Here is a 13045-nt window from a genome sequence, read left to right as displayed (position 1 = left end):
CTTGTGTGTGGGTGCCTGCTAGTAAGAGAGCTTGTGTGTGGGTGCCTGCTAGTAAGAGAGCTTGTGTGTGTGTGTGTGTGCCTGCTAGTCAATGAGCTTGTGTGTGCCTGCTAGTGAGAGAGCTTGTGTGTGCATGTGCCTGCTAGTGAGAGAGCGTGTGTGTGCATGTGCCTGCTAGTGAGATAGCTTGTGTGTGGGTGTGCCTGCTAGTGAGAGAGCTTGTTTGTGTGCCTGCTAGTGAGAGCTTGTGTGTGTCTGCTAGTGAGAGAGCTTGTGGGTGTGCGCGTGGGTGTGTGCCTGCTAGTGAGTGAGCTTGTGTGTGTGTGTGTCTGCTACTGAGAGAGCTTGTGTGTGTGTGCGCCTGCTAGTGAGTTAGCTTGTGTGTGTGTGTGTGTGTGTGCCAGATAGCATGTGTGTGAAAGTGAGCTTGTCTGTAGTAAGCATATGTGTGTCAACAAGCTTTTCTGTAGGGAACATGTGTGTGCCAGTGAGATTGTCTGTCAGTGAGCCTATGCGTGTGCATCTGTGAGCTTGTGTTTTATGTCAATGAGCTTATGTATATCAGTGAGATTGTTTGTGTCTACATGTGAGTATGCTAACTGTATAATGAAATGTTTTACTCTGAAAGGACCAATATTTTATATTGGAAAAATAAATATATATATTTATGATATTGGAAAAATAAATATATCATAAATATATATATATTTATTTTTCCAATATCATAAATATATATATTTATATCTATCATAAATATATATATTTATTTTTCCAATATAAAATATTGGTCCTTTCAGAGTAAAACATTTCATTATACAGTTAGCATACTGTATATATATATATATATATATATATATATATATATATATATATATATGTGTGTGTGTGTGTGTGTGTGTGTGATGCTTTCACCATCTACTTTTTTCCACTGCATGTGTGGGTGTGTGTGTGTGTCTATATATTACTCAATCATCTGGAGTGACAAGACATAGCCTTACATATTAGATGTGACAATTAAAGGTTGCAATGACTTATGAGCTGGCATAGATTTTTTTCCAGGACTGCTTTGTATCCCAAGTCTGGCCCTGGGTAGGCAACCACCGGCTCTCCAGATGTGAACGAGATCTCTTCCCTGTTGCTTTTCTGAAAACAACCATAAGATAGGCCGCAGAATAAGCAGGTAACTAAATTTCAAAACTAAATCTAATCTTTAGGCCCAATGCCTATTTTTTAAAAAAAAAAAAAGATTGCATTTAAATGATATATCAATACCTTTGAACTGCAGACAGTGCCCAGCAGGTGGAGACATAACTGCTTATTTCAGAAAAAGACCTATACTTTTTTTTTTTACAGAGCACTGGTGAAAAGTTTTGAGAGGGGTCATAAAAAACAAAAACAACAAATTATAGAAAAAAATATATCAAAGAATACCAAAGATAATAAGTTTTTGGATCATAAAATGGCACACATAAGTAACACAAAAGAAAAAGGTTACAGAAAAGTAAAAAAAAAACAATAGTGGGAAAGACGGCCAAAACGTATCATTAAAGGGCACCGGTCATGCCAAAAACTACTTTTGGTTAATTTTAATCTATACTTTATGCTAGAAATTTTGCTAGCAAATGTATAGACTGGGACAAAAAACTATTTATAAAAATAGTTTTTTTTCTCTCATCTGTCAATCAAGTCTTAAGCATCACCAAAGAATTAATTGACAGGGAGAGTAGAAGAGACCTCCCACAGGCAGTCATTCTGCTCTCCACCCATAGCCAGAGCAGCTTGTGCTGGCTAGGAAGTAAAGTAATGGACTGACTGTCACTCCATTCAAACACGGACATGCTGGAATCGAAGCCAGGGTCAAGGAGGAGGTTTGCCCTGCTTGTGGAAACATCCCAAAGCAGGGAAAATCAATGACGATCACAGGAAGGCAGTCCGGAGGTAGTAACCCACACCTCTGTAATGTGATTGCAGCAGCGGAGAGTCAGGAAGTGGTGGCAGATTCTCTTTAAGATATAGAAAATTCCAATAATAAGGTGTAGATTACTCACCAATGCTTTTATAAATCTCTCGCATAGATCACTGTATAGGTTACAGACAGCTGCATTTACTACTTAAGCCTTGGCTAAATGCATAGACACATCATTCGATGTTCAGGTGCATGTGGGAGGTCATTACCCATTTTCACAAAAATAGATTTTATTTTTCTCTATCAGAGATCAGAGATTATTTGTATAGATTTCACAGCCAGTCACTCCAGTAAACAAAACAAATAAGCTATAGTTAACACAGCTTCGTGTTTTCTTTCCTGAATTCTACAATTCACTTTCCAATTCACTACAATTTGCTGGTTTCAGAGTAATCTCCAATCTTTATGACCTCCAAGAGAACCTGGTAAGAGATGCAATTATCAGAAAAACTAAATGATTTACCCTCTTTATCCTTTTTGGCATCGATATCATGGTGTGCGATGTCACCAGTCTTGAGCCCAACCCAGATAAGTCAAAATGGATGGCCGTATTTATCAAGAAATACCATACAAAGTGCTGCATTAGAAGACGTTGCCAAAGAAACCAATAGACTGTCTTTCGACAGTTAGCATTTTGATATATGGAGCCGAATGTTACGCAATTCAGAAAGAGTTAAAATAGACAAAGTAGTGGGTCCCTTTTAAACCACATAAACATAAAAGTAAATAAACCACATAAATGGTTTTACCATACCGGTAAACTGTAATGTTCATATGGAGCCAGAATACAATCAGGAAGGGGATCAGTTTACCTTCACATTATTATGAAAGTGTAGCTTACCTTTTAGAAACTCTGTAATTGGCAAACGTCAAGACACCAGTTTTAGGGTCACGCACAGTGGCTCTTGCCAACTAAGGAGGGAAAGAAAACAAAAATGTTGTTTATAAAACTGCAATATGGTCATTGGCTCATTCTTTAACAGATGTATTTAACAGCATTCACCATCAAAGCTATCAAACTGTCACATATGCTTGACTTTGTAAAAGGGAAACTCCAGTGCCAGGAAAACTATCCGTTTTCCTGGCACTGCAGGTCCCCTCTCCCTCCTATCACCCATCCCCCGGTAGCTGAAGGGGTGAAAACCCCCTTCAGGTCACTTAGCTGAGACCCCGCCGATGTCCCTCGGCGGTGGTTTCTGCTCGCCGCCGCTCCACCCAGTGATTACGTCAGCCGGTGGGCGAGACTGATCCCGCCCGCCGGCTGAAGAAACCTAATGCGCATGCGCGGCAATGCCGTGCATACGCATTTGAGCACTCCATAGAAAAGCATTGAAAATGCTTTTCAGTGCTTTCCTATGGGGAATTGAGCGACGCTGGAGGTCCTCACCCAGCGACGCTCTAGCACAGGTTTCCTGTGCTATGGACACGGAAGTGCCTTCTAGTGGCTGTATAGTAGACAGCCACTAGAGGAGGAGATAACCCTGCAAGGTAATTATTGCAGTTTATAAAAAACTGCAATAATTACACTTGCAGGGTTAAGAGTAGTGGGAGTTGGCACCCAGACCACTCCAATGGGCAGAAGTGGTCTGGGTGCCTGGAGTGTCCCTTTAACTATAGGCATTTACTGTGCAAGAATGTCTTCGCAGGAAACAGGACTTGACATAAGCCTCCTCTTAATCAGTGTTAGTGAGTAGTAAATGAATTTACCCCTAAAAAATGTAGTAATAAGTCCCTTACTATACAGGCTGATCAACAGATGCACAGCTGTAAAAAAAAAATTTTTAAAAAATGGACAAATGACTTCTCCCTACCCTTCTTCTTCACTTTTGTCCACGACACATAAATCAAGTATGCTATTCTTCTTGCCAAATTTCAGCTGGCCAGTCCAATGCTGTCAATCAGTTTCCATATGGTTTATATTGTGTTCTCTAGTTGTTATGGTGACTAAAACCACACAAAAGAGTTTGGCGCATTCAGAATTGCGTGGGCCAGGAAAACTGAATACAGATCATTAAAAAACATTTAAAAAAATTAAAAATAAAATATTTATTTCAAAACGCCCTCCCTTGGCACGTAACAATTCTTTCAAATTCAGATCACTTCTGTGATCCATAACTGCAAAATGAAAATTTTGCAGTTACACTATAAAGCAGGAGTGACGTTTGCAAGGATTAAAAACAAGCAATAGTGTTGCGTTTTTGAGTCTTGCGCATATTGCAAACAGAAGTGTACCCTTAGAAAACATATTATTATGGAACTCTGACTCACGTCAACAAGGTTTCTAAACAGGTCATTATTTCACATTACTCAGGGTGAAGAAATTAAAGTAGTAAGAAATCCATAACGGTTCTTTTTTTGAGAATGATGTAAATGCTACTAACCTACGTAATTCTAAACCTGGGATTTCTACAACATTAAGAATAAGTTTAAGCTAGCAGTTGAGGATGAATTACACAGTTTAGGCTAAAACAGTCAAACTTGAAAAGCCGTTCGGTTTAGGATTTACACTTAGGATGTATCCATTCGTATGTTTCAATACTCTATCTAGTTCTTTCGGGGATTACATACAACTCACGAAATAAGCACAAATTTCAAACGGTACTCCAAGGGATTTTGCCCCTACTGGTTACAAACGTTATTACAGTCCCTTATAAAATTCTACTAATATAAATGGTTAAACATGGATGATGTGTCCTGATTTTCCTGACCTTTTTTCACAGGTTCATACCAGGGGTTCGTACTAGGAATTGTGATTTCTGACACCTGTGTTAATTGTATTTACCTTATAGGTTGGTTGGAATTTATTATGTTTCAATTTCAAAGGCCAACAATACACATAAAAAATAGGTAAATGTGTAAATTTACTCTTTGAGGTTATTATACGCGGGACGGCAGCTTTTACAAGCACGGAATCCGTCATCTTCTTTTCGTTTAAAACTACCCTTTGCAGAGTGTCGGGTAGGTTCTTGTTTTAGGGCCCACGATCTGGCCAAACAACTACATTACGGTCAGATGTTTATATATCAAATCTCATGTCCACAGGTAAACATCCCGATACTTTTTCAGTCGCTGGTTACCTCTACTTGGACAACTCAGCCTGACTCACATATCAGGTACTACGCCAGAACCCATTACTTTCTATGTTCTGAGGGGTACTGGTCCTATGTTACGTAACCCAATTAGGTATTGAATTTTCTGGTCTTAATCCATAGGCTAGTGGTCCCGCAAGGCCAACACCCCCATCCTCATACTCATACTCTGAGGAATACGTCCCTTGGGCCAAATCATAGCTAGCCGTCTCGCAAAGTTGCATAGAGAGGGCCTCACCTATCACTCCTATTCTATCTTATGCTTTAAACTATCACCGAGAGGCCAACACCCCGCCACAACGTTCGGTGGCCTCATACTCTCCCCTCGGGCCCACGCATAGGTAGTGCCTCTCAAGCCGCTTGGCAATTAGTAAGGACTCATCGGTCACTATCACAAAGTATAATTGTTTCACCGATTGGTATTTAGCTAGCCTTACCAGTACCCACCCATTCATTACAGAGTGATTGATTAAAGCTACCTTATATTTTTCAGTTATGTCAAATACTCCTGATATCCCTGAGGAACTCTCGCTACCCTGCACACCCGCTAGGCCTGATACCCGTGTTCCTGAAACAGAAGTTAATAGTCCTTCTTCACTCAGATCATTGACCATCCCACGTCTCACTGCAGAACTTAGAAGACGCTGCATCCCTTTCCCTGCTACTGCTAGGAAGGCAGAGTTGTTCAGGCTCTTAAACACTAACACTGACAACTCTGATGCAGGGGAAGGCCCTAGTGGCACACAATTGCCAGCATTTTACACCATGATGACCTCTCTTATGTCATCCATCAGCACAATTAGCGATAGACTGGATACATTGGAAGAAAGTGGTGCTAAACAGACCACTACAAATCCAATTGTCGCCAGTCAACCTCTTGCTGATATTATGCCTGGTAATTAATTGGAATCCTTTTCAATTATTGAAGCTATTAATCCTTCGCACATGGTCCCATCTCATCTCAAAAAGGACATTCTGGAAGGCAAGGATGTAAACCTGGTTTCATTGCTCATAACCTCCCAGGATGTCCTAGAGAATAGGACATTTGCATATGGGGATATATCAGTTGTACTAAGAGCAAGAGACCTGAGGCTGAACAAAAAAATTGAACATCCCTGAATTTGTACTAGGTTTTGGGATCTATAGGGATGTTTACTGCTCAGTATACCCAAGGAAAAGAGCAGAGCTGGATGCATACATGCACAAGATGGTGGACCTGGGGCACAAATACGGTGGTACTGCTTTTTATGATTACCTTTTCTGCAAAGGTGGCTGCAGCTCTGGCTCAGTTCAATTTGAGCATTAATTGGAGTAAATTGGACACTGAGGTTTTCTGCAGGCATTTTGCAGGCCTCAGGCCTCCAGCTTGTGCAGTTTGTGCAATTTGTGCATCGACAGCACACCATACTCATTTCTGCCCAAACACAGCAGAAATAGAACAAAATCAATCTACCTCTAACTTTCCTAAATCTGCTAGAGGATTAAAAGACAAACTTGGTAAGGATATTGTATTTCTTGGTAAATCTAAGGTTTGTAATAACTTTAATGCAGGGAATTGTGGTTTCAGTTCTTGCAGACTGATGCATGTATGTTCCCACTGTTTCAGGGCCCATGCCAAGACTATGTGCCCGAATAAAGCGTTCCCCAAACCGTATCACACGTGTGTGAACATCACATTATTAACCTCGCTATTACAACTACATCCATCACGTCATTTCATTGACAATATTATTACTGGAATGACTGAAGGGTTTCACACAGGGTTGGTCCATCTACCCTCCGGTACACTAAAATGCAGCAATCTACAATCCACGTTAGACGATCCACAGTTGGTAACCACTCTTATATCCACTGAGGTGAAACAAGGGTTTCTGTTAGGGCCATTCTTTTCCCCACCCTTCGCATCTTGGAGAACCAATCCCATAGGGGTGGTCACAGGGAAGACCTCACTTAAACCCAGACTGATAATTGATTTATCTGCACCACATTCCTCCACTGTCCCCAGCCTTAACTCTCTAATACCCTCCGAAGAATTTTCACTTTACTACGCCACTATCGACCATGCCATAGGGGCTATTCTTCAAGCTGGCAAAGGGGCATGGCTAAGTAAAACCAGCATGGTAAACGCTTTTAAATTACTACCCATGCATCCTTCCCTATGGCATCTACACGGCATTAAGTGGCAGGGGATGTATTATTTCTTCACTCGTGTAACTTTTGGCTCCAAAAGTAGCCCACGTATTTTTGACACGTTTGCAGAAGCTTTATGTTGGTTGTTACTTAATGTGTGTAAATGTCCTTCGGTTATTCACTATCTGGACGATTTCCTCATGATTGAGAATAACACACTCCCACCCAGTTGTTTGAAACACATTTTGTTTTTGTTTGAATCCCTCACAAAACTATGGGTCCAGATACCAACATGCAATTTTTGGGGATCCAACTAGACACGATACACATGCAAGCTAGTCTCCCTCAGGACAAGATTGAGCGTACCCTGACAAGTATTGAACATTACCTGCTACAAGGTCATTGCAATCGCAAAGAACTTCAATCACTGCTAGGGTCTCTCAATTTTGCCATGAGGATCATACCCTAAGGCTATCTTTATTCCCACTATTCACCTCAGACACGCAACCTCGGACTTATGCATGTGGGGGCATTTTCTCACCTCTTGGAACGGGCGAACCATGTTTATACCACCCCCCTCCGACACTTCTCCTACACTTTGGTCAGATGCCGCAGCTAACACAGGCTTTGCGGCCATCTGGGGTGATCAATGGCTTTGGGGCCCTTGGCCGACTGAAGTCAAATCACTACCCAAATTATCTGATACCTCGGCTTTATTCGAGTTATACCCCATCGTGGCGGCATCCATTGCTTGGGGACCATATTGGTCTGGCCACATGGTCAGGTGCTTCTCAGATAATATGGCCACATGCCATATTGTCAATAAAGGCCGATCTGCATCACTGGTCATCATGAGACTACTAAGACGACTCACATGGGTAGCGGCCACTAGCCAATTCTTCATAACATGTATACACATCCCGGGGTACACAAACACCTCGGCTGATCACTTGTCTCGGTTTCGTTTCCAGGCTTTCTTCTCAACACTACCCAACACTTCCAGACAAGCGACACCTGCACCTCTATTCCAAGACATGATCATGGATTAAAGACTTTGTTAAATCACGCACGTCACATTTCTCATCTAGCACTCTCAGTAAACACTAGGAACACTTATGATAGGGCTTTTCACGTTTTCACGAAATTTATCACCGAGTTCCACATCCACGACATGTTTGCGCTAGAAACGATATTAGGTTTTACCTCTTTTTGCCACATCAACCTCAAACTGTACCTTACCGGAATTCAGCACCATATGCTTATCCAACAACCTAACACTACAGGTTTCTTGACATCATATCAAATTAAAACATTACTTAAAGGCATTACAAAATTAGATACACATGTCCCCTCACAACGACTACCCATAGACAACATATTCCACTCTCTATCCAACTTATTAGATTCGTCTCCTTTTGAACCCTATATCTCGCTTTTTACGGGTTCCTACGTCCCAGTGAATTTACAACGATGACCATCACAGCCCACGACTACCTAAGAACTAATGATTTACAAAAATATACCGACCGTTACATTCTCTCCCTAAGACAATCTAAAACCAGCACAGAAGGACATACTATTCAAATTCATCTGTACCCTACTCACAATAAATGGTGTCCAGTTAAAGTTTTGGATACGTATTCCCTTTCAGTCCAAAAACAACCCCAACAGCCTTTGTTTGAACTACATGGACACACTCTGACCACAGCTAAATTCATGTTATACATACGACTACTGTTAACCAGGCTCGGCCTAAACCCCAATCAATTTTCAGGTCACTCTTTCCGTATAGGGGCAGCATCTTCGGCTTCCGCTAACCACATACCTGCTCATATTATTAAGGCTATGGGACGCTGGAAATCCTCCGCCTACACACTTTACATACCTAATCCCGTTAAAGAATTAAGACAAGCTTTATGTGACTTATCTCAATAAATGAAGTTTTGCACGATTTATGTTTCCTGGTAATTTCCTTTGCCCACTTTTATTACAGGCCTACTGCTTTGTCATTTCCGGCATAACCACAACCGATTGGTGCTAACTTATGGTTTTATGTTTATATTATGCTAAGATTTCTCTGTTCGGCTATATTGCCCCGACTACAAATTTGAAGGCTTGGCCTGTAGTTGTGGGAGGGGTTTGGTTCCCCTTTAAAAGGGCTGCCAATCCACTCCCACCTTACCGTTGCTGGTCTGGCGAGTCAACCCTCCCACCACTCCCCCTATTCATAACACCATCTAAGGTGGGCCCACTTTTATTACAGGCCTACTGCTTTGTCGGTTCCGGCACACCACAACCGACTGGTGCTAACTTATGGTTTTATGTTTATATTATGCTAAAATGTCTCTGTTTGGCTATATTGCCCCGACTACAAATATATATATATATATATATACACCGTATATAATTGAGTATAAGCCGACCCGAATATAAGCCGAGGCCCCTAATTTTACCCCAAAAAACTGGGAAAACTTATTGACTCGGGTATAAGACTAGGGTGGGAAATGCAGCAGCTACTGGTAAATTTCTAAATAAAATTAGATCCTAAAAAAATTATATTAATTGAATATTTATTTACAGTGTGTGTATATAATGAATGCAGTGTGTGTGTATGAATGCAGTGTGTGTGTGTATGTATGAGTGCAGTGTGTGTGTATGTATGAGTGCAGTGTGTGTGTATGAATGAATGCAGTGTGTGTGTATGAGTGCAGTGTGTGTGTGTATGAGTGCAGTGTGTGTGTATGTATGAATGCAGTGTGTGTGTATGTATGAATGCAGTGTGTGTGTATGTATGAATGCAGTGTGTGTGTATGTATGAGTGCAGTGTGTGTATGTATGAATGCAGTGTGTGTGTGTATGAGTGCAGTGTGTGTGTGTATGAGTGCAGTGTGTGTGTGTATATGAGTGCAGTGTGTGTGTATGAATGCAGTGTGTGTTTGTGTATGTGTTGCAGAGCTTTGGTGGGGGGTGGGCATTTTTATTATTTTTTTAATTATTATTTTATGTTATATTATTTTTTATTTTATTGTTTTTTTCATTTTATTATTATTTTTAAAATATTATTTTATTATTATTTATATTTTTTTTTTCGTCCCCCCTCCCTGCTTGATACATGGCAGGGAGGGGGGCTCTCACTCCCTGGTGGTCCAGTGGCATTGGCAGTTCAGTGGAGGGGGCTGGCAGAGAGCGTTTACTTACCTCTCCTGCAGCTCCTGTCTCCTCCGCGCCGGTCCGGTCAGCTCCCTCTGCAACTCCCAGTGTAAGTCTCGCGGCCGCGCTATGACCCCGCGGCTCTCGCAAGACTTACACTGGGAAATGCAGAGGGAGCTGACCGGACCGGCGCGGAGGAGAAGGGAGCTGACAGGAGCTGCAGGAGAGGTAAGTAAACACTTTCTGCCAGCCCCCCTCCTACACAGCCCCTTGTCTGTATTATGGCAATGTAAATTGCCATAATACAGACATTGACTCGAGTATAAGTCGAGTTGGGGTTTTTCAGCACAAAAAAATTATATACGCGTATATACGGTGTATATATATATATATATATATATATATATATACACATACACACATACATACATACACACATACATACAAACATACACACACACATATATCAGGAAGATGGAAATTGATTTTTCTATCATAATTATATATAAGAACTAGGAAGTCTAAATTGAATGCGTAAAACAGCTGATGGACAACAACACCAAGCTTCCATCAAAAGGGCAAATGAAACAGGCTGGACCAAAATTCACAGTAGGATTTGACAGGTAAATAAACTTATTTGTTAGTAGTTCCGTTTTTTTGTTGCAGGTTCATATTAGAACTGAGTCTTTGAAGATTCACCATTGGTAATTTCATTAAGGAACAATAAATTAGCCAGAGAAAACAATTAATTTATTCAACAACTCATCATGTCTGACAAAGCTCATTTAAATGGCTAAAAAAGCTAAATTGTTGCTTCTTTCTTACAGAAAAACCCCATCTGTTGCGGGGTGACCTTGCAGGAAGATATTAGGCAGAAATTCAAGTGCTAGAGCCTTAAAACATTAACTAAAGTTACAGAAAAGGAGACCCTTGAAACAAGGGGATCCTGAGAAGCAACTTTGGACACGGAAAAGGCACTTGAATGCCCGGTAACAGGAAAGAGAGAGAGAGTAATAGGAGAATGAACAGGTGAGAGATAATGAATCATAACCTGTACCCCCAACTTGCTTGATATATCATACTAGTACAAAATAATAGTAAAACTAGATGAATAGCCCCGCACGAGGGCTATAGAGGAGTAACAAACAAGAGAACCCCCAAAAATATCTCTCCAATAGCTGCCTAGTATAATATGTGGATACAACCACCTTAACTAGGGCAAACACACTAAATGCCTGCTACCGTTGGCAAACCGAAAAGTCACCTAATAAAAACTATAAAGTGCTACCTAAAAGTGTAAGACAAACATAAGAAAAATAAAGTAAAGGAAACGCTCGACGCGCGTTTCAGCGTGTATGCACGCCGTCGTCAGGAGCTAGTCAAACACTGTGTGCTCCCAGGCTTCTTAAATATCCGACGTATCATGACCAGATGGCTTGCAGCTGATCGAGGCAAATTAAAGGTGTCATTCTGTCCCACCTCCTATGCCGCATCATAGCCGAGTAGTGCCTATGCATTGGTGGAAGTGTGGGTCAATCATAAGGTGATCCCACAACGGATCCGCCTATCCTCATTGCTGCACACACTCGGCGGCGGTCATAGGTTCAACAGCATGTCCGTCAAATGTGGGCGGACAAGGGGGAGGGGATGCAGTAACTAGCAATCCAATCGCCCTGAATCCTTCAATGCTGGGCTGTCCAGCTAAGTGGGAGTGTGAAGCTCCGTCAAAGAGGCGGGGTTTCATGTCAATCACTCAAATCTGGTAAAAGGGGATTATTCACTAAACTAGCACATCGCACATACACCGATTATGGTGCTTAACGAGGGCTAATAGATAAATAAACAAACCACTTATGAGTGCCCACGATGGAAGATCATATTACGACATCTAACCCAAGCTTAAAGGTGGAATGAATGCTGCAAGACCAACTTTATAACTCCACTATCTTAGAGGGTTATGCTAATGCATAACATGGGTTAATACATCAAACCCATATGCTGCAAAGAGCTACAAAGAAAGACAGAGAGAGGGGCCATTAGTTAAACTGCGTTAAATGACAGTCCCTCAATTAAAGGGATAGTACTATTAAGTCAGATAAAGAGCTAGTGATTACACACAATGTTGTTCCAAAGAACAGATGACAAAAAACAAAAAAACTTTATTATTTACATATATACACCATTGCGCAGTCAGCAATTTAAGGATTTAAAAATAGTTCTAAGAGGGTGACTAGCCTATTAATCGTGGATGTTATAGTACCCTTTAAACTATAAAAATGGAGTAAATGAGAACCCCTCATTGAGTCCTTTAGGGGAGAGTGTTTTTAATTTGTAAATCCAATAGGACTCCCTTTGTCTCAATTTGCGGTCCCAGTCACCTTTTCGTTGGGGCTGGGGTATAAGTTCTATGCCCATAAAACGTAATCTGCTGGATGAATTAGCATGATATATCTTCAAATGTCTGGAGATAGGGGTTTCCAGTCTCCTTCTGACAGAGTTCACATGTTCCCTAATGCGGAATTTAAAGGGGCGGAAGGTCTTCCCCACGTACTTAATTCCACATGAACACGTCAGAAGGTAGATGACCCCCTCCGTACGACAGTTGAAGAAAGATTGTACATGATGGACTTCGTGATTGGAACTATCTGAAAACATCTTAGTGTCTTTGGGTATAAATTGGCAGGCACTACAGTGTCCGCAACCATACGTG

The 13045-nt window shown here is 41.2% G+C and overlaps 1 protein-coding gene across 3 annotated transcripts in view; it reads right to left on the bottom strand.

Moving 5' to 3' along the window:
- P4HA2 (prolyl 4-hydroxylase subunit alpha 2) overlaps positions 1–13045 on the bottom strand; it is a 102377-nt gene that overhangs the window by 48016 nt on the left and 41316 nt on the right. For all 3 annotated transcript variants that reach the window (XM_063447419.1, XM_063447418.1, XM_063447417.1), the window contains exon 9: positions 2808–2878. In XM_063447419.1, coding sequence (XP_063303489.1) covers positions 2808–2878 — 71 coding nt within the window. The remainder of the gene's footprint in view (positions 1–2807; positions 2879–13045) is intronic.

Source organism: Pelobates fuscus, chromosome 3, assembly GCF_036172605.1.
Source record: "Pelobates fuscus isolate aPelFus1 chromosome 3, aPelFus1.pri, whole genome shotgun sequence".
Lineage (NCBI taxonomy): Eukaryota > Metazoa > Chordata > Amphibia > Anura > Pelobatidae > Pelobates > Pelobates fuscus.
Note: the sequence above shows the minus strand (reverse complement) of the source record. Positions and strands in the feature narration are given on the sequence as shown.